The sequence below is a fragment of the Oncorhynchus nerka genome, linkage group LG1 (assembly GCF_034236695.1).
Source record: "Oncorhynchus nerka isolate Pitt River linkage group LG1, Oner_Uvic_2.0, whole genome shotgun sequence".
NCBI classification, from domain to species: Eukaryota; Metazoa; Chordata; class Actinopteri; order Salmoniformes; family Salmonidae; genus Oncorhynchus; species Oncorhynchus nerka.
Window position 1 is genome coordinate 7,525,173 of NC_088396.1, and position 24,331 is coordinate 7,549,503.

At 41.5% G+C, this 24,331-nt stretch overlaps 1 protein-coding gene across 5 annotated transcripts in view; it reads right to left on the bottom strand.

Moving 5' to 3' along the window:
* The window catches only part of mycbp2 (MYC binding protein 2), a 249,694-nt gene that overhangs the window by 211,177 nt on the left and 14,186 nt on the right, over positions 1-24,331 (bottom strand). For all 5 annotated transcript variants that reach the window (XM_065027423.1, XM_065027354.1, XM_065027490.1 and 2 more), the window contains exons 3-5: positions 19,760-19,972; positions 10,378-10,531; positions 9,004-9,200 (exon numbers count right to left, since the gene is read on the bottom strand). In XM_065027423.1, the coding sequence (XP_064883495.1) occupies positions 9,004-9,200; positions 10,378-10,531; positions 19,760-19,972 (564 nt within the window). The remainder of the gene's footprint in view (positions 1-9,003; positions 9,201-10,377; positions 10,532-19,759; positions 19,973-24,331) is intronic.

Here is a 24,331-nt window from a genome sequence, read left to right on the forward strand (position 1 = left end):
TCGTCGGTGAAGAGCACTTTTTGCCAGACCTGTCTGGTCCAGCGACGGTGGGTTTGTGCCCATAGGGGTTGATGTCTGGTGAGGACCTGCCTTACAACAGGCCTACAAGTCCTCAGCCTATTGCGGACAGTCTGAGCACTGATGGAGGGATTGTGCATTCCTGCTGTAACTCGGGCAGTTTTTGTTGCCATCCTGTACCTGTCCCACAGGTATGATGTTCGGATGTACTGTATTGCCCTGGCCACATCTGCAGTCCTCATGCCTCGTTGCAGTATGCCTAAGGCACATTCATGCAGATGAGCAGGGACCCTGGTTATCCTTGTTTTGGTGTTTTTCAGAGTCAGTAGAAAGGCCTCTTTAGTGTCCTAAGTTTTCAGAACTGTGACCTTAATTGCCTACCGTTTGAGCTGTTAGCGTCTTAACGACCGTTCCACAGGTGCATGTTCATTCATGGTTTACAGTTCATTGAACAAACATGAGAAACAATGTTTAAACCACTCACAATGAAGATCAAGTTACTTGGATTTTTACAAATGATCTTTTAAAGATATGGTCCTGAAAAAGGGATTTTTTTTTTGTTGCTGAGTTTATATTCACTGAGCTTGTCTATTGCTTTAAGCACACAGTTTGATTAAATAATTAAGACGCACAAATGACGAGAGGGACTCCGAAAATAAATGAATTTGATTGTGCTGGGCCAGACTCAGACTTTGTGTCGCTCTGTCCTCCCTGCTGCAGCAACCACCACAGATCAAAGTGTTTATTCCTCTGTCTGTGCTGCTGAAGCTACAACATAATTACAGCCATTTCACTTTTTCCCCCTTATTTTACCAGGTAAGTTGACTGTGGACACATTCTCATTTACAGCAACGACCTGGGGAATAGTTACATGGGAGAAAAGGGTGGATGAACGATCCAATTGTAAGCTGGGGATGATTTGGTGACCCTGATGGTATGAGGGACAGATTTTGTATTTTAGCCAGGACACCGGGATTTTATTTTTATTTTACCTTTATTTAACCAGGTAGGCAAGTTGAGAACAAGTTCTCATTTACAATTGCGACCTGGCCAAGATAAAGCAAAGCAGTTCGACACATACAATGACACAGAGTTACACATGGAGTAAAACAAACATACAGTCAATAATACAGTATAAACAACTCTATATACGATGTGAGCAAATGAGGCGAGATAAGGGAGGTAAAGGCAAAAAAAGGTCATGGTGGCAAAGTAAATACAATATAGCAAGTAAAACACTGGAATGGTAGATTTGCAGTGGAAGAATGTACAAAGTAGAAATACAAATAATGGGGTGCAAAGGAGCTAAATAAATAAAATAAATACAGTAGGGAAAGAGGTAGTTGTTTGGGCTAAATTATAGGTGGGCTATGTACAGGTGCAGTAATCTGTGAGCTGCTCTGACAGTTTGTGAAGCTAGTGAAGGAGATAAGTGTTTCCAGTTTCAGAGATTTTTGTAGTTCGTTCCAGTCATTGGCAGCAGAAAACTGGAAGGAAAGGCAGACAAAGAAATAATTGGTTTTGGGGGTGACCAGAGAGATATACCTGCTGGAGCGCGTGCTACAGGTGGGTGATGCTATGGTCACCAGCGAGCTGAGATAAGGGGGGACTTTACCTAGCAGGGTCTTGTAGATGACATGGAGACAGTGGGTTTGGCGACGAGTATGAAGCGAGGGCCAGCCAACGAGAGCATACAGGTCGCAATGGTGGGTAGTATATGGGGCTTTGGTGACAAAACAGATTGCACTGTGATAGGCTGCATCCAATTTGTTGAGTAGGGTATAGGAGGCTATTTTGTAAATGACATGGGATTAACGGGATTAACACCCTACTCTTACGTTAAGTGCCATAGGATCTTTAGTGACCACAGAGAGTCAGGACACCCGTTTAACGGCCCATCGGCAAGATGCCCTGGGGCATTGGGATTTTTTTATTGACCAGAGGAAAGGGTGCCTACAACACCACTTCCAGCAGCATCTGGTCTCCCATCCAGGGACTGACCAGGACAAACCAATCTTAGCTTCAGAGGCAAGCCAGCAGGTGGATGCAGGGTGGTACGAAGCAGAGTGAAAAGTTCTGTAACCAAAATCCTTAATTTGTTTAGGAAAAACATTCCCTATTCCTAAAACCTGTGCTCTCTTTAAATGACACAGCTGTAGGCCTAAGAGTTATGTTTACTATATATGTTTTAGCGTAACTTACTTATTGGCATAAAGAACTACTACAATATACAGTAAGTATATCAATCAATGATTCATCTGTGCATGTCATCACACAGCATACATATCATCCATGTCTTTAAATACAGTCAAGCATTTTAGTTAAAAAAACTAAATAAAGGAAGCATTTAATTCAACAATGAATAAACCACAACATCTCGGCTACAGCGATTGAATTCACAAATGCAGTTGACTGTTTTAAATATTGGCTGTACTAGAGACTAAAACATTTGGTATTAATGTTCCTTAATATTATGGTGTTTTTATTAGAGGTAGAACGATTCATCGGAATGGCCGATTAATTAGGGCCGATTAAGTTTTCATAACAATCAGAAATCAGTATTTTTAGACACCTACCTTTATTTAACTAGGCAGGTCCTAGTTAAATTCTTATTTTCAATGATGGCCTAGGAACGGTGGGTTAACTGCCTTGTTCAGGGGCAGAACGACAGATTTTAACCTTGTCAGCTTGAGGGATTCAATCTTACAGTTAACTAGTCCAACGCTCTAACCACCTGCCTCTCATTGTACTCCACGAGGAGACTGCCTGTTACGGGAATGCAGGTAAGGTAAGGTAAGTTGCTAACTAGCATTAAATGTATCTTATAAAAAACAATCAATCATAATCACTAGTTAACTACACGGTTGATGATATTACTAGTTTATCTAGCGTGTCCTGCGTTGCATATAATCGATGCATATCGTTGCTCCAATGTGAACCTAACCATAAACATCAATGCCTTTCTTAAAATCAATACACAGAAGTAGATATTTTTAAACCTGCATATTTAGCTAAAAGAAAGCCAGGTTAGCAGGCAATATTGACCGGGTGAAATTGCAACAGTTTGGGCTGCCTAATTTGCCAGACTTTTACGTAATTATGACATAACATTGAAGGTTGTGCAATGTAACAGGAATATTTAGACTTATGGATGCCACCCGTTAGATAAAATACGAAACGGTTCCGTATTTCACTGAAACAGTAAACGTCTTATTTTCGAGATGATAGTTTCCGGATTCGACCATATTAATAATCTAAGGCTCGTATTTCTGTATGTTATCATGTTATACCGAAGTCTATGATTTGATAGAGCAGTCTGACTGAGCGATGGTAGGCAACAGCAGGCTCATAAGCATTCATTCAAACACTTTCGTTCAATTGCCAGCAGCTGTTTATGACTTCAAGCCTATCAACTCCCGAGATTAGGCTGGTGTAACCGATGTGAAATGGCTAGTTAGTTAGCGGGGTGCGCGCTAAAAGCGTTTCAAACGTCACTCGCTCTGAGACTTGTTCCCCTTGCTCTGCAAGGGCCACAGCTTTTGAGGAGCGATGGGTAACGCTGCTTCGAGGGTGGCTGTTGTCGTTGTGTTCCTGGTTCGAGCCCAGGTAGGAGCGAGGAGAGGGACGGAAGCTATACTGTTACACTGGCAATACTAAAGTGCCTATAAGAACATCCCATAGTCAAAGGTTAATGAAATACAAATGGTACAGAGAGAAATAGTCCTATAATAACTACAACCTAAAACTTCTTACCTGGGAATATTGAAGAATCATGTCAAAAGGAACCACCAACTTTCATATGTTCTCATGTTCTGAGCAAGGAACTGAAACGTTAGCTTTCTTACATGTCACATATTGCACTTTTACTTTCTTCTCCAACACTTTGTTTTTGCATTATTTAAACCAAATTGAACATGTTTCATTATTTATTTGAAGCTAAATTGATTTTATGGATGTATTATATTGAGTTAAAATAAGTGTTCATTCAGTATTGTTGTAATTGTCATTATTACAGATAAAATAAAAATTGTCTGATTAATCGGTATCGGCTTTTTTTGTTACTCCAATAAAATCGGTATTGAAAAATCATAATCGGTCGACCTAGTTTCTATTCCAATAAAAACAAAAATGCATTTTTACAGTAGCCTATGTAGGCCTCAGGGCTCTCTGTATTTTTAAAGGCCAGCCATGCTGCCCTGTACAGAGCCAATAGCGATTTCCCAAGTCCCTTTTTGTGGCACCTGACCACACTACTGAACAGTAGTCTAGGTGTGACAAAACTAGGGCCTGTAGGACCTGCCTTGTTGATAGTGTAAGAGCAGCACTTCATTATGGACAGACTTCTCCCCATCTTAGCTACTGTTGTATCAATATGTATTGCTAAATTTCCACATGATTCATTACAAGATGAAGTTGAGGTTTAGGGTTTAGTGAATGAATGGTCCCAAATACAATGCTTTAGTTTTGGAAATTGTATACAATTGGTAGTTACACTCTTGTCCGTACAGGAGTTGCAGAGGTGGGACTCGTGAGAGCGGAAGAGCAGTGCGTCCTCAGAAACACAACCCAGCCAAGCCGCACTGCTTCTTGACACAATGCCCACTTAACCCGGAAGCCAGCCGCACCAATGTGTTGGAAGAAACACAGTACACCTGGCGACCGTGTCAGTGGTTTGGGATTAGTGGGACTATCATTTGTTTTTCAACAGGACTATGACACAACACACCTCCTGGCTGTGTAAGGGCTATTTGACCAAGAAGGGGAGTGATTGAGTGCTGCATCAGATGACCTGGCCTCCACAATTCCCGACCTCAACCAAATTGAGATGGTTTGGGATGTGTCGGACTGCAGAGTGAAGGAAAAGCGGCCAACAAGTGCTCAGCATGTGTGAGAACTCCTTCAAGACTGTTGGAAAAGCATTCCAGGTGAAGCTGGTTGAGAGAATGCAAATGGTGGCTACTTTGAAGAATCTCAAATATAAAATATATTTGGATTTGTTTAACACTTTTTTGGTTACATGATTCCATGTGTGTTATTTATTCACCTGGAATGCTTTGGGGCGGCAGGTAGCCTAGTGATTACAGTGTTGGGCCAGTAACCGAAAGGTTGCTAGGTCGAATCCCCGAGTTGACGAGGTAAAAATTTGTCGTTCTGCCCCTGAACAAGGCAGTTAACCCACTGTTCCTAGGCTGTCATTGTAAATAAGAATTTGTTTTAACTGACTTGCCAAGTTAAATAACATTTCATAGTTTTGATATCTTCACTATTATTCTACAATGTATAAAATAGTAAAAATAAAGAAAAACCCTTGAATGTTCTAAAACTTTTGACCGGTAGTATATCGGGCTCTCCAGGCAGGCTCAAGCAAATACTCAAAAGTATTTGGAAAAAAATAAGTACTATTTAAACACAGCTCTGTGCCCCTGCTAAACTGCTAAATATTTAGTCCGGGTACCTATTGGTATTTTACTATCTGCATTGACCCCTTTTGAACTAACTCTTTTGACTCATCACATACGCTGCTGTTACCGTTTGTCTATCCTGATGCCTAGTCACTTTATCCCTACTTATATGTACATATTTACCTCAATTACCTCGTACCCCTGCATATCGTATAAAGCAAAGTTATAATTCCTCATTGTGTATTTATTCCTTATTATTTTTCTATTGTTTCTCTTTTTCTCTCTGTTTTTCTCTCTGTTGTTAGGAAGAAGCTGCAAGTAAGATGTTAGTTTACGAAACGTGTAAAATGTGATTTGTAGCCGATGTGAAATGGATACCTAGTTTGAGGTGCACGCTAGTAGCATTCACTTGGCGTTCATCCCTCAGACCTTTTCCCTTCTACGGATTTTATGGAGCGATAGCTAACAATGATTCATGTGTGACAGTTGTTGATGTTTAATTTATTCCTTATTTTACCAGGTGAGTTGACAAAATACATTCTCATTTACAGCAACGACCTGGGGAAAGATACAAAACATAGTAGAAATACATAGATAACATACATTTTTAAGGAAGCAAAAAAATATAAAACAATGAAGAAAATTCAAAAATGATGCATAGAATCATAAGAAACAAAAATTCTTCCTTGAAAAGGTCCTCACACAGATGTGTTCAGTGTCCCTAGTTCATGCACAGGTTGGGGCAAGGATTGGGATAGAAATAACGCTCTGCCAGGAAGTCTTGTTTAGTGTTGATTGTGCATAGATGTGGGCAATTAGGGATGTTTGTAGTGGCGATACAGCCCTTTGGTGTTATTATACTTTTGAAAAACAATTAGCTGGGAAAACTTACCTATTAAGCCCACTTCTATATTTTTTATTTATTTATAATAACTTTACTGTTTAATGTTTCAACCAATTCATCTGCATGTTTTATTCCGAAGTTATTGACAGTGTGTAAGTTCCCACTGGTGGCCAATTTCAAAGCTGCAACAAAACTTGTGTTGAGGCAACCAGCAGATAAAGTCTTGAATTTTTTTCTGAACTATTGTCATACTTTATGTAAGATTATGAGAGTCATGTGCTGATATGCACATTATAGCATATTTCATTGCATTCATTTCTTGCCAATTTGAAATATGGGTTTTTCATGCTAGCATGCCACAGTCACACAGTAACAACATAACTTGGTGAACTAGTTTGAGGCATTCACAGCTTACATTTATGCATCGTCTTATTTTACTGTTAAATTAACCTTTGTACACTGAGTGTACAAAACATTACGAACACCTGCTCTTTCCATGACAGACTGACCAGGTGAATATAGGTGAAAGCTATGATCCCTTATGTCACTTGTTAAATCTACTTCAATCAGTGTAGAAGGGGAGGAGACAAACTGCTGGGCCTCGATGGAACCCACCTTCAAACTAATGAGCAGTCATTTTGACTGCAACAATCAAACGGTGTAATTAATCAATTTCATATACAGTGGGGAGAACAAGTATTTGATACACTGCCGATTGTGCAGGTTTTCCCACTTACAAAGCATGTAGAGGTCTGTAATTTTTATCACAGTTTGGAAGCACATCAGTGCACTGTTGAATTGGAGCCTTTTCCTAGACCATGTTCCTGTGTGCATAATAGCAAGATTAACCAACATATTGGTGTTGAGAACAATGCCGGAGGCAGCAGCGGAATGAGGAAATTTGAAAAATGCCTTTGACTTATTGTCTACGAAAAGTGAGGAGAGGAAACCTGAACTTAATTAGGCCTATAATCAATAACCTAACTGTTAAATGTGCATCTCTTTTTAAAACATCAATGTATTTTCAAAAATAAGACCGATCCTACTTCTGTTGCCTGTTTGAGTGTTTGTTTAACAGTGCAGTTAGATAGCAATAATTTAAGCTGTCTGCCAATATCAGATATGTCTATGTCCTGGGAAATGTTCTTGTTACTTACAACCTCATGCAAATTGCCTACGTTAGCTCAACGTCCCGCAGGGGACCCACCGATTCTGAAGAAGTTTTAAAGAGCCATCTAATATTAGACAATTATGTGACCCGATTCAAGAAACTAGGTGTATGTCACAGCAAGTCAAAACTTCACAGGAGAGCCGTTTGAAAGTAAAAAATATTTGTTTATCAAAATGCGTTTTTTGGCTGAAATGCCTTCTTGACTATGTGAACTTTCATGTGCCTTTAATAACAAACTTGTATCCCATCAGTAAATACAATTTTTGGTTAAGCCACAGAGAAAGCGAGCAACCTTCCCACTAGCCAGGATTGGCTGAGATAATGAGTGGGCTGGACATGCCGAGAGAGGAGTTCGGATTGGTCTGCCATAGAAGCTCGTCAGTCTGTGTGGATAATTCTGTCGAACTCGGCTTTTAAACAAAAACTTTCTGGAGGATCAAGTTTTGAAATTAACTGAATGATGAGGATGAAGAAGAGTGACAATTTAAAACAATGCTCTTCCTCTGTCTAGCGTGCACACTTTTCTACGTTGTCAGAAGAAGCTGTAGCTGGACCATGGAAGACGCATATAGACGCATATACAGTATTTGTTCATAAAATAATTAACTCTTTCAAAATGTAGATGTTTATTTCAGCTACATCTCAGTTACACTTCCCCCCCAGCTCCACGACCACAGGTAAAACCTTGCTGAGATGATCAATGTATTTGTTGTGTTGTTGTATCGTCAGTTTCTCAATCCAAAACAGCAGGCAGCATTGGCGGAGAGTCAGATGGAGAAGGATGCGTTGTGTCTGAGATGTGGTGTGGGTGAACGGATGATATCCGCATGTGTATTTCCCACCGTAAAGCATAGAGTTGGTGGTGTTATGGTGGGGGGGTGCTTTGCTGGCGACACGGTTTGTGATTTATTTAGAATTCAAGGCACACTTAACCAGCATGGCTACTACAGCATTCTGCAGTGATACGCCATCCCATCTGGTTTGCGCTTTGTGGGACTATCATTTGTTTTCAACAGGGCAATGATCCAACACACCTCCAGGCTGTGAAGGGCTATTTGACCATGAAGGAGAGTGATGGAGTGCTGCATCAGATGACCTGGCCTCCACAATCCCCCGATCTCAACCAAATTGCTATGGTTTGGGATGATGGATTGATTCCATATGGAACGCATTGACTAGTTTGGATGAATGTGTTATTTCATAGTTTTGATGTCTTCACTATTATTATACAATGTAGAAAATATAACAAATAACAGAAAAACCTTTGAAAGAGTAGGCGTTCTAAAACTTTTGACCGGTAGTGTAGGTCGCCTAATCTATCTGGATGAGGGGGCGGGGTCGTACTTCTAGGATGCGTGTGTTGTCTCACCTATATGGGGTGCTATGGGTAGGTATAGTCTATGTCTAACCTGTGTGAGTTGGGTTGTACGTATAGGATGTGTGCTGTGTTAACTTAAATGCATGGAGAGGTATGGGGCAGGTTTAACCTGTGTCTAACCAAGTCTAACCTCAGTGGGGTTTTATATGAAGTGTGTTGTGTCGTTTAGTGTTGTGCCACGTTGTCTCACCTGGATAGTTTGGCAGGTGTGACTGCCGTTGTTGGTGAGGATGGCGGAGACGGCCTGCAGGGTCTTGCCCGTGTCTCCCCAGGACACCACCAGGCTGAAGAGGCAGGCGCAGGAGAGGGCGGTGAGGGCCTGCCCCGTGGGGTCATTCATCCCTGTGCTGCGCACCGTTGTCTCCAGCAGCAGGTGAAACAAAGACTCTGTAGTGAGGAGAGAGGGTTAGAAAAGGCTGTGTGTCTGTAATATGTGTGCGCATACCTGTGTCTGCAATATGTGTGCGCATACCTATGTCTGCACAAGTGCGTGCGAGTGGGTGTCTATTTAGTAGTAAAACATGGTAAATTCTCCCTCGTGGGGACATTTCCCATGTCCCCGTGAGGACAAAGGCTATTTTTTAAGCTCATGGTTTAGGGTTACAATTAGGGTTACAATTAGCATAAGGAGTTAGGTTTAGGGGTTGGGTTACGGAGTATGTTTAGGGAAAATAGGAAATTCATTTTAGGGCCTCACGAGGAATGAAAAACATGCCGTGTGTGCGTGTTCGTAAATATACAGTGGAGCAAAAAAGTATTTAGTCAGCCACCAATTGTGCAAGTTCTCCCACTTAAAAAGATGAGAAGCCTGTAATTTTCATCATAGGTACACTTCAACTATGACAGACATAATAAGGAAAATGTAACCAGAACCATGCATAATACACATCCACTAATAATGACCCAACTCGTGCAACAGGTGAATAAAGAAAATGAACTCAAACTCTCAAGCACAAGCCCACATGCTAGTGAGTTGTCATTTAGTCTTCATATTTCAAGTCTTGGCAACTTGGATCTATTAGCTAGATAACAAGGTAGAATAGTTTAACTGTTATGAACAACAACAACAAAAAAGTGTGTGCCCGAGGCTCATTAGGCGTTCTCAGCTGTTAGAAGTCTCGAACTGGCATTAACAAACGATTGCCATAATTTTTTGAAGTTCCACCTCTGTTATTACATTCAACAAAGCAAACATTGATATACCGTTATAGAATGTTAAGAAGAAAATCCAAACTGGTCTGTGCGTCAATACCAGTATAGTAAAATACAGTTTTCTGTCCAGCCCTAGCATTGGACTCCCAACTGGCGCAGAGGTCTAAGGCACTGCATCTCAATACTAGAGGCATCACTACAGATACCATGGTTCAAATCTAGGCTGTATCACAACCGGCCGTGATTGGGAGTCCCATAGTGCGCCGCACAATTGGCCAAGCCTTGTCCGGGGTTTGCCTAAGGTAGTCCGTCATTGCCAATAAGAATTTGTTCTTAACCGACTAGCCTAGTAAAATAAAATATTAAAAGCATGTGCATGAGTCTTCCCAAGCATGTGTGCGCTAGTACTCACCCAGTACATCAGGAGGTTCGGTTTGGAAGCCCTCTGGTTGTTGTCCCTGCAGCATGTCCAGCAGGGCCTGTAGGCTGCGCAGGCACAGCGAGGGGTGGGAGAACAGAGTCTCCTTGATCAGCTCAAACACCCCACACAGACCAATGCCAATAATCTAGAGAGAAAACACAAACAATTATCAGATATCTCCTAACCTGCCTAAATAATTACCACCCCGTAGCACTCACTTCGGTAGCCATGAAGTGCTTTGAAAGGCTGGTCATGGCTCACAACAGCATCCTCCCGGACACGAAAGACCCACTCCAATTCGCATACCGCCCCAACAGATCCACAGACAATGCAATCATTCTATTACACTCCACACTGCCCATTCCCACCTGGACAAAAGGAACACCTATGTCAGAATGCTATTCATTGACTACAGCTCAGCTTTTAACACCATAGTGCCCTCAAAGCTCATCACTAAGCTAAGGAACCTGGGACTAAACCACTCCCTCTGCAACTGGATCCTAGACTTCCTGATGGGCCGCCCCCAGGTGGTAAGGGTAGGAAACAACACATCCGCTACGCTGATCCTCAACACGTGGGCCACTCAGGGGTGCATGCTCAGTCCCCTCCTTCACTCCCTGTTCACTCATGACTGCACGGCCAGGAACAAATTAAACACCATCATTAACCTCTTCAGTCGACCCTCTACTTTTTTGAACATTTTGTTAAAAATCGCGCAACATTTCAGCGCCCTGCTACTCATGCCAGGAATATAGTACGTTCATATGGTTAGAATGTGTGGATAGGAAACCCTCGGACGTTTTTAAAACTGGTTAAATCACGACTGTGGCTATTACATAACGTGCGTTACATCGGAAAGCGCAGGAAAACCTGATCACAGAAAATGGAAATAAATATCCTTGCGCCACTTCCAGCAATTGTTAACAGTGAGCCGAATTAGATAAGACCGAGCATTCAACTCCCACAGCATCCCCATGTTGTCTAGAGTCTTGTGAATTTAATCATCTTTGATTCTTGGTTGAACCGAAAGAGGGGCACCGCTTACCTCCGGTCTCCGCCCAGATCATTCCGGAAGAGCTCTCTCCTGAAATTTTTTTCCAAGACGACAGCTAATGATATTTACATCGCCTACGGATGATTTTTATCGCTTATTAACGTTTACTAATACCTAAAGTAGCATTACAAACGTATTTCGAAGTGTTTTGTGAAAGTTTATCGTCTACTTTTTGAATTTTAAAAAATGACGTTACGTTGTGAAATCGCTGTTTTTCGTTTATCACACAGTCTACATATAACGATATCTTGGCTTTATATGGCCCGATTTAATCGAAATAAAGACCCAATAGTGTTTATGGGACATCTAGGAGTGCCAACAAAGAAGATGGTGAAAGGTAATGACTGTTTTCTATTTTATTGTGCGGTTTGTGTAACGCCGAAATGCTAATGATTTTGTTTACGTCCCCTGCTGTGCTTTTCTGTTGTAGTGTATTGGTGCATGCTATCAGATAATAGCTTCTCATGCTGTCGCCGAAAAGCATTTTAAAAATCGGACTTGTTGCCTGGATTCACAACGAGTGTAGCTTTAATTTGATACCCTGCATGTGTATTTTAATGAACTTTTGAGTTTTAACTAATACTATTAGCATTTAGCGTAGCGCATTTGCATTTCCAGAGCTCTAGTTGGGACGCAAGCGTCCCAAGTAGAGGCAACAGGTTAAGTTTGCTGATGACAACAGTGGTAGACCTGATCACCGACAACAATGAGACAGCCTATAGGGAGGGGGTCAGAGACCTGACCGTGTGGTGCAAAGACAACAATCTCTCCCTCAACGTGATCAAGACAAAGGAGATTGTGGACTACAGGAAAGGGAGGAAAGAGCACAACCCCCATTCTCATCGACAGGGCTGTAGGGGAGCAGGATGAGTTCTTCAAGTTCCTTGGTGTCCACATCACCAACAAATGAACATGGTGCAAGCACACCAAGACAGTCGTTAAGAGGGCACGACAAAACCTCTTCCCCTCAGGAGACTGAAAAGATTTTGCATGGGTCCTCAGATCTTCAAAAGGTTCTACAGCTGCACCATCGAGAGCATCACTGCCTGGTATGGCAACTGCTCGGGCCACCGACCGCAAGTCACTACAGAGGGTAGTGCGTACGGCCCAGTACCTCAGCTTACTGCCATCCAGGACCACTATACCAGGCGGTGTCAGAGGAAGGCCCTAAAAATTGACTCCAGCCACCTTAATCATAGACTGTTCTCTCTGCTACAGCACGGCAAGCGGTACCGGAGCGCCAAGTCTAGGTCCAAGAGACTCCTAAATAACTTGTACCCCCCAAGCCATAAGACTGAATAGCTACCCAGACTATTTGCATTGCCCCCCCCACCTCTGGAACGCTGCTGCTACTCTGTTATCATCTATGCATAGTCACTTTAATAACTCTACCTACATGTACATATTACCTCAATTATAGACGCTTCTGTATACAACTGGTAAATATGTGTAGCTATTCCTTTCCTTTCTATTTTGAAAGATATCACGCAGCAGAAATGCAAAAGTGTTGCTCTCCACTTTCTGGAGGACCGAGTTTTGAAAATGGTGGAAATAAAGTATGATAGCTCAGGAGATGGAGAGAATTCTTAAACTGGATTGAAAATATGCAGAGGGAGAACACACAGAAGGCTGTTGTATAAAACACCTGTCTCCGGATTACATCTTCAAACTGAGGGAAACCATGGCATCCGTGATAGAGGGAGAAACGTCCATCCATGTCTAGCTAGCTACATTTTCAGATATTATATCGTCTAATTTTGTCAGTAAGTCATTTTAATTTCAAGTTGAAGGGTACTGTTAGCTAGCTAGCTAACATTGAACCTGGTTGGTTAGCTACCTGCAGATTCATGCAGGGTAGTAACATGAGTTGGGATTATGGTTCATTGTTTAGCTAACTAGCTACCTACCTACCAGGCTACACAAAAGACTCCGCTACGCAAGTAACCATTTCACTACACTTGTATGTGACAAATAAACCGATTTTATTTTATATGTGTATACCAGTGATGGTAATGTGAAGAACGTGACCTGCACCAAAGTCAAATTAAGACATAACGGGTGTGTTCTTAAATTCAATCTGGAGTGCCAGTGTGCTCACGCTCAGAGCGTTTCACTCTCGGAGCATTGAAAGAGCACACTGGACGCTTTGGCCAAGGAGTAGGGTTATTCTGCGCATTCTGACCTCACACCGGCAGTCAAGTACCCAAGGTAACGTTGGCTAGCTTGCTAGCTACTCCCAGACACAAATGAGAGAACACCTCACTGACCATTTTACTCGCACTAGCAGAGCTGGTTAGGCTGTTTTCATGATATCCAGAGCGTTGTTGATGAACTGTGCTGCTGGCAACAATTTCATTAAGCTTTCTTGCGCACAGTTACTGACACCGGCCATATTCAACAGGTGTTGAGCGTTCGCAAAGTCATCAGTTATCATTCGTTAGTGCTAAAATTCTCTGATAGAATGCCCTGCTTTTATTTGTCACACTCACAACCGTAAGCCATTTTCTGTAATTGGCTCGCCATTAAATAATGATCTTGTTGAGAGTTTATTTTCCTGTAATAATGAAGACACATTAGCTAAAGTATAGATGTTGTCAGCTATAGGATATGGTCATTATTTGAATTGGCTCGTCAGCTAACAAGCTAGAAACAAAAAAGGTTGCTTTTAGTTTGCTAGGTTGACATATACATTTCATTTTAAACAGGTGGGTTTATTGTTGTTAACATACACTAGTTATGCTATTTTGGACTACCATTCTACTGTCGTCATGCAGACTGTTTTTGTTTAGTGACAATGACAATAACAACAATGACAAGTTTGAGGTTGGACGATTAACCTCTAGTGACAGCCCATCCCGTGAACGGGACCGTTGTCATCATCTGACACTAAATTAGCATAAAGCAACAGACATAAATCTTCCTAGAAAATATTCCTATTCATGAAAATCACAAGTGAAATATATTGGAACACAGCTTAGCCTTTTGTTAATCACCCTGTCATCTCAGATTTTCAAAATATGCTTTATAGCCAAAGCTAGACAAGCATTTGTGTAAGTTTATCGATAGCCTAGCATAGCATTATGCCTTGCTAGCAGCAGGCAACCTTATCACGAAAATCAGAAAAGCAATCAAATTACATTTTTTACCTTTGATGAACTTCGGATGTTTTCACTCACGAGACTCCCAGGTAGATAGCCAAAGTTAATTATTTCCCAAAATATTATTTTTGTAGGCGAAATAGCTCTGTTTGTTCTTCACGTTTGGCTGAGAAATCGACCGGAAATTGTGGTCACGACAACGCCGAAAAATATTCCAAATTAGCTCCATAATATCGACAGAAACATGGCAAACGTTGATTATAATCAATCCTCAAGGTGTTTTTCAAATATCTATTCGATAATATATCAACTGGGACAATTGGTTTCTCAGTAGAAGCGATTGGAATAATGGCTACCTCTGTATTTTATGCGAGAATTTCTCTGGGAGCATCAGGTGACCACTTGCGCAATGAAGCCGCCTACGGGTATTCTTCAACATAAATGTGTAAAACTACGTCACAATGCTCTAGACACCTTGGGGAATACGTAGAAAGCGTAAGCTGGTTGATAGGGCATTCACAGCTAAATAGGGACGCATCGGAACGCAGGGCTTTCAAAAGATGAGTCACTTCCGGATTGAATTTTTCTCATGCTTTCGTCTGTAACATCAGTTCTGTTATACTCACAGACAATATTTTTACAGTTTTGAAAACTTTAGAGTGTTTTCTATCCTAAGCTGTCAAGTATATGCATATTCTAGCATCTTGTCCTGACAAAATATCCCGTTTAATTTGGGAATGTTATTTTCCAAAAATGAAAATACTGCCCCCTAGTACCAACAGGTTAAAGAATGTTCATGATGTTACTGCGACAACTGTCGATAGACGTAGTATAAACAAGCCTTTACTTTTAAAATATTTGGTTGTTTAGTGCATGGCCTCACATGTGAATCCTTAAAGAGATGGGTGGGGTTAAGGCTTAAGGTGTGAAAGATGCTGAATGGGTGTAGACAAAGAGCTCGCCAGTAGGTGTACCAAAACATTCAAGGGCCATTTTCTCAAAAAAATGTATCCGTTATTTTACCAGGTGAGTTGACTGAGAACACGTTCTCATTTACAGCAACGACCTGAGGAATAGTTACAGGGGAGAGGGGGGACGAATGAGCCAATCGTTATCAACTTTCTAAGCAGAATTACTTTCCCATTGTTCAACTGTAGTGTATGATATACCATTTTCTAGCTCTGAGTCTATACTTTTAGCCAAGAGTAATAAAACATTTTTTTTTTTTACATTTCAAATGTTGCTACATGAGACCAAATCGAGTCGGTCGGTCACATATGATGTGCAACTAGAGCAATGATCCCTCTAAGCTACCAGCATGCAGGCAGCACTCATGCAGCTCCCAGGGAATGCCAGGCAAAATAAATAAATCAGCCTTCAAAGTTTTCCCCATTAGTTAACACTATAAACATTACCCTTTACTGTGAATTGTGATCGAATCAATGCAATATTAGCCACTTTCAATGCAACATAAAACAAAAACTATGCAAGGCTTCGCATGCAAAACAAACTACGCAAAATATTTTGTATATTAGGCAGAGCGCATCAGAGTAAGATTCTATTGCAGGCACGACTCAGGCCTGTACTCTACACAGACCGGTGCGCCATAAACAATCAGAGCTGTAAGTAGGCCTATATGCAAACAGACCACTGCCATATATTTATGCCGTTCACTTTGAACTACACTGGTTTACAGCATGAGTGGCAGCAATTATTATGCCCTTGTTTTGAGATCAAAGCGAGAGCTGCATGTAGTCAGTAATGTGGGAGTGATTGCATCCTACAAGAGTACCAAACCTGTCCATTTCTAGCCATCTTTGAAAAGTGAGTTAGGTAAAAGAGCTTTTTTTTACATCTTAAAAGGCAACAGCAGCCATCAATTAGCCATCGATGACCAGCTAATTGCAGTCTGCAAAAGAAGACTGATCTGGCTCCCAGGCTAGCCCATTCCCGGTTGTCACATGGGCTGCAGCCCAACTCTTAGATTTTTTTACACTAATTGGTATTTTAACCAATCATATCAGATCTTTTTCAGAGCGGATCTGATTGGTTAAAAGAACAACTAGGGGAAAAAAGCTGAATTGGGCTACCTGTGTAAACACAGCCAACAATGAACAGTGAGCAATTGTACTCATGCATAAACAAACTAATAACGAAAGAAAAGCACGGTTGAATTTTGTAAAGCTAGTGTAGGAGAGGTGGTAAAATTGTTATCGATCAATAATTACAAACCTCCTATCTGTCATATCTTTAATCTAAGCCTAGAGGAAAGTCTTTGTCCTCAGGCCCGGAGGGAAGCCAGTCTGCTACCCAAGAGTGGTAGAGGCCTTTACTGGTTCTAACAGCAGACCTATCAGCTTGCTGCCAGCTCTTAGCAAACTGTTAGGAAAAAATGGTGCTTGACCAAATGCAATGCTATTTCTCGAAGTAACAGACTTTTAGCATGCTTATAGAGAAGGGCACTCAACATGTACTGCACTGACACAAATGACTGATGATTGTTTGAAAGAAATTGATAATAAGACGACTGTGGTAGTTGTACTGTCAGATTTCAGTGTCAGCTTTGGTATTATTGACCATAACTTATTGTTGAGAAAACTTGTGTGTTATGGCTTTTCAACCTCTGCCATATTGTGGATTCAGAGCTACCCATCTAATAGAACACAAAGGGTTATCTTTAATGAAAGCATCTCTAAAGTGTGGTGTACCGCAGGACAGGTCTCTAGGCACTACTCTTTTCTATTTTTTACCAATGACCTGCCACTGGCATTAAGCAAAGCATGTGTGTCCATGTATGCTGGTGATACGACCATATCCGCATCAGCAACCACAGCTAATGAAGTTACTAAAACCCTTAACAAAGAGTTGCAGTCTGGTTTGGAATTGGTGGCCAGTAATAAACTGGTCCTGAACATCTCTAAAACTAAGAGCATTGTATTTGGTACAAATCATTCCCTAAGTTCTAGACATCTGCTAAATCTGGTAATGAATGGTGTGGCTGTTGAACAAGTTGAGGAGACTGAATTACTTGGCGTTACTTTAGATTGTGAACTGTCACAGTCAAAACATACAGTGGGAAGAACAAGTATTTGATACTCTGCTGATTTTCCTACTTACAAAGCACGTAGAGGTCTGTAATGTTTATCATAGGTACACTTCAACTGTGAGAGACGGAATCTAAAAAAAATCCAGAAAATCACATTGTATGATTTTTAAGTAATTAATTTGCATTTTATTGCATGACATAAGTATTTGATACATCAGAAAAGCAGAACTTAATATTTGGTACAGAAACCTTTGTTTGCAATTACAGAGATCATACGTTTTCTGTAGTTCTTGACCAGGTTTGCACACACTGCAGCAGGGATTTTGGCCCACTCCTCCATTCAGACCTTCTCCAGATCCTTCAGGTTTCGGGGCTGTCGCTGGGCAATACGGACTTTCAGCTCCCTCCAAACATTTTCTATTGGGTTCATGTTTGGAGACTGGCGAGGGCACTCCAGGTCCTTGAGATGCTTCTTACGGAGCCACTCCTTAGTTGCCCTGGCTGTGTGTTTCGGGTCGTTATCATGCTGGAAGACCCAGCCACGACCCATCTTCAATGCTCTTACTGAGGGAAGGAGGTTGTTGGCCAAGATCTCGCGATACATGGCCCCATCCATCCTCCCCTCAATACGGTGCAGTCGTCCTGTCCCCTTTGCAGAAAAGCATCCCCAAAGAATGATGTTTCCACCTTCATGCTTCACGGTTGGGATGGTGTTCTTGGGGTTGTACCCATCCTTCTTCCTCCAAACACGCGAGTGGCGTTTAGACCAAAAAGCTATATTTTTCTCTCAGCCCACATGACCTTCTCCCATTCCTCCTCTGGATCATCCAGATGGTCATTGGCAAACTTCAGACGGGCCTGGACATGCGCTGGCTTGAGCAGGGGGACCTTGCGTGCGCTGCAGGATTTTAATCCCTGACGGCGTAGTTTGTTACTAATGGTTTTATTTGAGACTGTCGTCCCAGCTCTCTTCAGGTCATTGACCAGGTCCTGCCGTGTAGTTCTGGGCTGATTCCTCACCTTCCTCATGATCATGAGGTGAGATCTTGCATGGAACCCCAGACCGAGGGTGACTGAGTCATCTTGAACTTCTTCCATTTTCTAATAGTTGCGCCAACAGTTGTTGCCTTCTCACCAAGCTGTTTGCCTATTGTCCTGTAGCCCATCCCAACATTGTGCAGGTCTACAATTTAACCCTGATGTCCTTACACAGCTCCCTGGTCTTGGCCATTGTGGAGAGGTTGGAGTCTGTTTGATGTGTGGGCAGGTTTCTTTTATACAGGTAACGAGTTCAAACAGGTGCAGTTAATACAGGTAATGAGTGGAGGAGGGCTTCTTAAAGAAAAACTAACAGGTCTGTGAGAGCCGGAATTCTTACTGGTTGGTTGGTAGGTGATCAAATACTTATGACATACAATAAAATACAAAAAAATGAATTACTTAAAATCATACAATGTGATTTTCTGGATTTTTGTTTTAGATTCCGTCTCACAGTTGAAGTGTACCTATGATAAAAATTAGACCTCTACATGCTTTGTAAGTAGGAAAACCTGCAAAATCAGCAGTGTATCAAATACTTGTTCTCCCCACTGTAGATTCAAGGGTTGTAAAGATGGGGAGATTTTGTTGACACCACACGCCACAAAGCAAGTCCTGCAGGCTCTACTTTTACCTTATCTTGATTATGGTCTAGTAATATGGTCAATTGTTGCAAAGAAATAACTAGTTAAGCTGCAGCTGGCCCAGAACAGAGTAGCAAGTCTTGCTCTTCATTGGGCTAATAGTAATGCCAGTCTCTCTTAGATAAGAGTGGAGGAAAGACTGATTGCGTCACTTCTTGATTTTATAAGACACATTCATGTGGTAGATACTCAAAATAGTTTGCATAGTCAACTTACACAGAGCACTGGCACACACACTTACCCCACCAGACATGCCACCAGGGGTCTTTTCCCAGTCCCCAGGTCCAGAACAAATTCAAGAAAACATACAGTATTATACAGAGCCATGAGTGCATGGAACTCCCTTCCATCTTATATAGTGCAATTGAACAGCAAACCTGGTATCAAAAAAACAAATAAAGCAACATGTCTGTCATATTCTATTTCTACCTTTCCACCAACCCCGTTCCCATCACTCTGCTTTTGAAGTAACATAACAGATGGAATTGGTTACCTTGGGAAGCTTTATGGCAGGCTCACGGAACTCCTCCTCCTCGCTGTCCGAGTCGCCGCTCTGCACAGAGCTCCTGGAGGCCAGAGCCAGGGACGTCTCCCGCTGCTGCCATTCCAGCACGCAGTGGCGCACGTTGCAGTACACATTGAACGCAGATGGGTTGCTATGCAGCTTGATTTCCGGCAAGCAGAAGACCCCATCAAGGTTCTTTGTCTGTGGAAGAGTGTGTGAAAAATACAGCCATGACTCGCAAATAAACTTACTACGATTTTTTTCTCAGCAGTCACAGTGGAGGCGTGTTGGCCCTTAAGCCATCATCTAAAAAAAGAAGTTGGGGCTTTTTACCTGGAAATGCCCCCATGAGCACTTCAAATGTAGAGTCAAATAAAAGCTAAGAGTCCATTTATTTATTTATTTTCTATTCCCCCAAAGAATTGTGGTCAAATAGAAGGAAAAGGTGTCTTAGAAAACATCTAGCAGAAAAAGTCTTAAAAAGGTACTAGAAATACATCAACACAGCAATGTTGAAGTAAAGACCACTGCCAACTAATATATTTTGTTTTGCAGAACTTATTTGCCTTCTCTAAGTTTAAGAAATATTGCCTAAGGTCTTATAATTATGTTACCAAAAACCCAGATCTTTTAAACTCTGGTATAAGTGGGACGGTAGCATCCCACCTCGACAACAGACAGTGAAATTGCAGGGCTCCAAATTCAAAACAACAGAAATCCCATAATTAAAATTCCTCAAACAAACAAGTATTATACACCATTTTAAAGATAAACCTCTTGTAAATTCAACCACAGTGTCCGATTTCAAAAAGGCTTTATGGAGAAAGCACACCATGCGATTATGTTAGGTCAGCGCCTAGTCACAGAAAACCATACAGCCATTTTACACCCAAGGAGAGGGCTCACAAAAGTCAGAAATAGCAATTAAATTAGTCACTAACCTTTGATGGTCTTCATCAGATGGTACTCACAGGACTTCATGTTACACAATAAATATGTGTTTTGTTCGATAAAGTTCATCTTTATGTCCAAAAACCTCAGTTGAAATTGGTGCGTTATGTACAGTAATCATTGTCTCAAACAAACATCCAGTGAAAATGCAGAGCCACGTCAAATTACAGAAATACTCATCATAAACATTGATGAAAGATACAAGTGTTTAACGTATAACCATTACATATTGTCGTTCACCTCAGCTCATTGGCCATCTTCCAAGCTAGATTCCAAGATGATCACTGGTCATTGGGCCAAAATACAGTCAATCAACGATAGACCGGTCCTACCATTGGTGCGAAATGAGGTCATTGATTGGAGTCTTCAAATCGGTTTGTTTTGGTCAATACGTCCCGGGAAAAGAACCATCAAGTATGGTTGTGTTAGTAATAACCGGAGGATTGCAATGAAACCAACCATGACTGGATAAACGTTAGTTGTGCGTGTGTGTAATTACCACGAACGCTTCGTCCAAAGTTGAATGAGACGGAAATCACGACGCAAGCGGTTTACAAATGAAGTACCCATGGCTGCTGCGTGCTTTGAACGGTGGTTTCACATCATTTTGAAGATTTCAAAGTGTTGGAAAATGACATGCTGTTGGATTCCTCTCCTTTCAGCTTCAGTGTGGCGAACACTCCCACTGACCTGCAACTTGAGCTTATCGATCTTCAGTCTAATGCAGTGATTGGATAACTATTCAAAACAAATGTCACTGACGAGGTTCTATGCATCTCTCGATTAACTAAACTTTCCAAAGATTAGGAGTCATGCTCAGAAGATGTTTGTACTGTGTGGGTCAAACTATATACGTGAACACACATTTTCAGTGATTAAATATAACAAGTCAAGGCACAGATCATCTCTTACTGAGTCTCACCTCTCAGCGCATAGCGACGTCAGAAACTATACCTGAGTTCACAGCTCTAGTCAATGCCCATCAGAGACATCACTCCTCACACTGATTGAGTAGTTTAAATGTAAATGTTGAGCTCTCTCTGTGTTTTTGTGCATAATTCTGTTAACTAGAGTTCTGTCCATGGTGCAGAATGCACAGTGTACTTTTCCCTCCGTGTAGTTCATTGAATGTTTAATAGTGAAAATACCTACCAAAAAGGAGAACATGGATGTGGTTTATTTCTGTGCATTTAAAAAGTTAAGTAGCATATCTGGATGTGATTTACAGTAGATATATCTGTTAACACAGTCATACACATGATGTGTAATCCTGTAATATGATTCTGGCCAGCGATGGCAAAAATATATTCTAATGTGGCCCTCCATGGAAAATAATTGCCCAGGCCTGGTATAGGGTTACTACGCAGTCCTCCAACCTCCGGATGGAGAATGTTTCATGCTATTGATTGTTTTCCCCTTGCCTTGCTGCGTTGTCATGTTTCTGGCATCGAAGCTACTGACGGACGGTGATGTCATACATTTAGGAAGGAGCGGTCCTTCATTTCAGTGTACAACGCCAGGGAGAGTTATCCACTTCTTTCCTCGGGGCGGGTAACACTCCCGGCAGCATAGCGAAGGCATTCAGCAAGGGACACGCTGTGCCTGTGTAAAGAGCTTAGCACTATTTACCAGAGAAGTAAGGTTATAATATGCCAATAAGGCTTCAAAACAGAGAGAAAATGGCTGTTTGGGAAAGGAGCACTAAAAGAGGAGGAAAATGAGGAGTGGAGACAGAAATAGTGTAACTTTTCTATTTTCTAATCAAATTAGATTGAGAGAGGAGCGTGTTGGGCACTCACTCTCACTGATCCTAGAGCTAAAGAGATGCTTAATTCACTTAAGAGGATTCGAGCGGTAGTCAGGACAATCTGTCGGCGGAAGATTTTTTTGCCCTCTTGGCAATGGTAACAATGCAGGCAGGTGGGCACCAAAAGCACCAGGGAGGACTAGGCTATAGCTTACCCCTACCCTGACTCACATAACTCAGCAGGGTGATGTTCATACTGCTGCAAATACAGGGTTTGCCCCACTACCAGTGTAGTACTGTATCTTAGAGAAAAATGGGATGTGTTACCTCCCAAATGGCCCTAGTCAGAAGTAGTGCACTATGTATGGAAGGGAAAAGAGTGCCATTTGGTACACAACCCATCTGCTGTGTAGGCCTAACCTACAGCTCTACTTTGTTTTAGGGCCTGTTCAGATTAACTACACTTGTAACCCGTGTCTGTCTCATCAGTCACCAGATGTTCTATTTTTTGTGTTCCCATTAGCTTCACTTACAGTGGCTTCGGCGAAGCTACTTTCTGCCTGCACACCTCTAATACCGGAAATCTCAGTAGACAGTTTGGAAGAATGCCATGCGAGCAGCAATTCTCATCAAACCATTACGTAACTTTTTTTTGCCATTTCTTTATATCTGAAAGGTGTTGCCAGTATCAAAGTCTAAACTTATTTCCACCAACCGACATAGTCAGTAAAGTTCTGCCTACGGCATAGTAGAAATGTAGCCGTAATGCCGAGGCGGCCTGGCACGCATTGAAACATTAACATTCTATTGTTGTCCGACATCGAACTTCTCCTTGTCAATCACATAAATGCTTTTAATACATTTATTCTCTCAATTTAAAGGGCCTTCAGAAAGTATTCACACCCCTTGACTTTTTCAACATTCTGTTACAAAGTAGAAACTCTGGAAGAAAGTAGAAAATAAAACACTGAAATAAATTGATTAGATAACTTTTCAACCCGAGTCAATACAATCTCCTTTTGCAGCAATTACAGCTGTGAGTCTTTCTTTCTGGATAAGTCTCTAAGAGCTGTCACACCTGGATTGTACAATATTTGTCCATTATTCTTTACAAAAATTCAAGCTCTGATAAATGCAATGTTCAACAACCAACTTAAGACAGACATTTAAGTCTTGCAATAGATTTTCAAGTATATATAAGTCTAACTGTAACTAGGCCACTCAGGAAGATTCAATGTCTTTATGGTAAGGAATTCCAGTGTACAGTCGTGACCAAAAGTTGAATGACACAAATATTAATTTCCACAAAGTTCGCTGCTTCAGTGTCTTTAAATATTTGTCAGATGTTACTATGGAATACTGAAGTAAAATTACAAGCATTTCATATGTGTCAACGGCTTTTATTGACAATTACATGAAGATGCAAAGAGTCAATATTTACAGTGTTGATCCTTCTTTTCCAAGACCTCTGCAATCCGCCCTGGCATGCTGTTAATGAACTTCTGGGCCACATCCTGACTGATGGCAGCCAATTCTTGCATAATCAATGCTTGGAGTTTGTCAGAAATTGTGGGGTTTTGTTTGTCTACCCGCCTCTTGAGGATTGACCACAAGTTCTCAATGGGATTAAGGTCTGGGGGGGGGTTTCTTGGCCATGGACCCAAAATATCAATGTTTTGTTCCCCGAGCCACTTAGTTATCACTTTTCCTTATGGCAAGGTGCTCCATCATGCTGGAAGAGGCATTGTTCGTCACCAAACTGTTCCTGGATGGTTGGGAGAAGTTGCTCTCGGAGGATGTGTTGGTACCATTCTTTATTCATGGCTGTGTTATTAGGCAAAATTGTGAGTGAGTCCATTCTC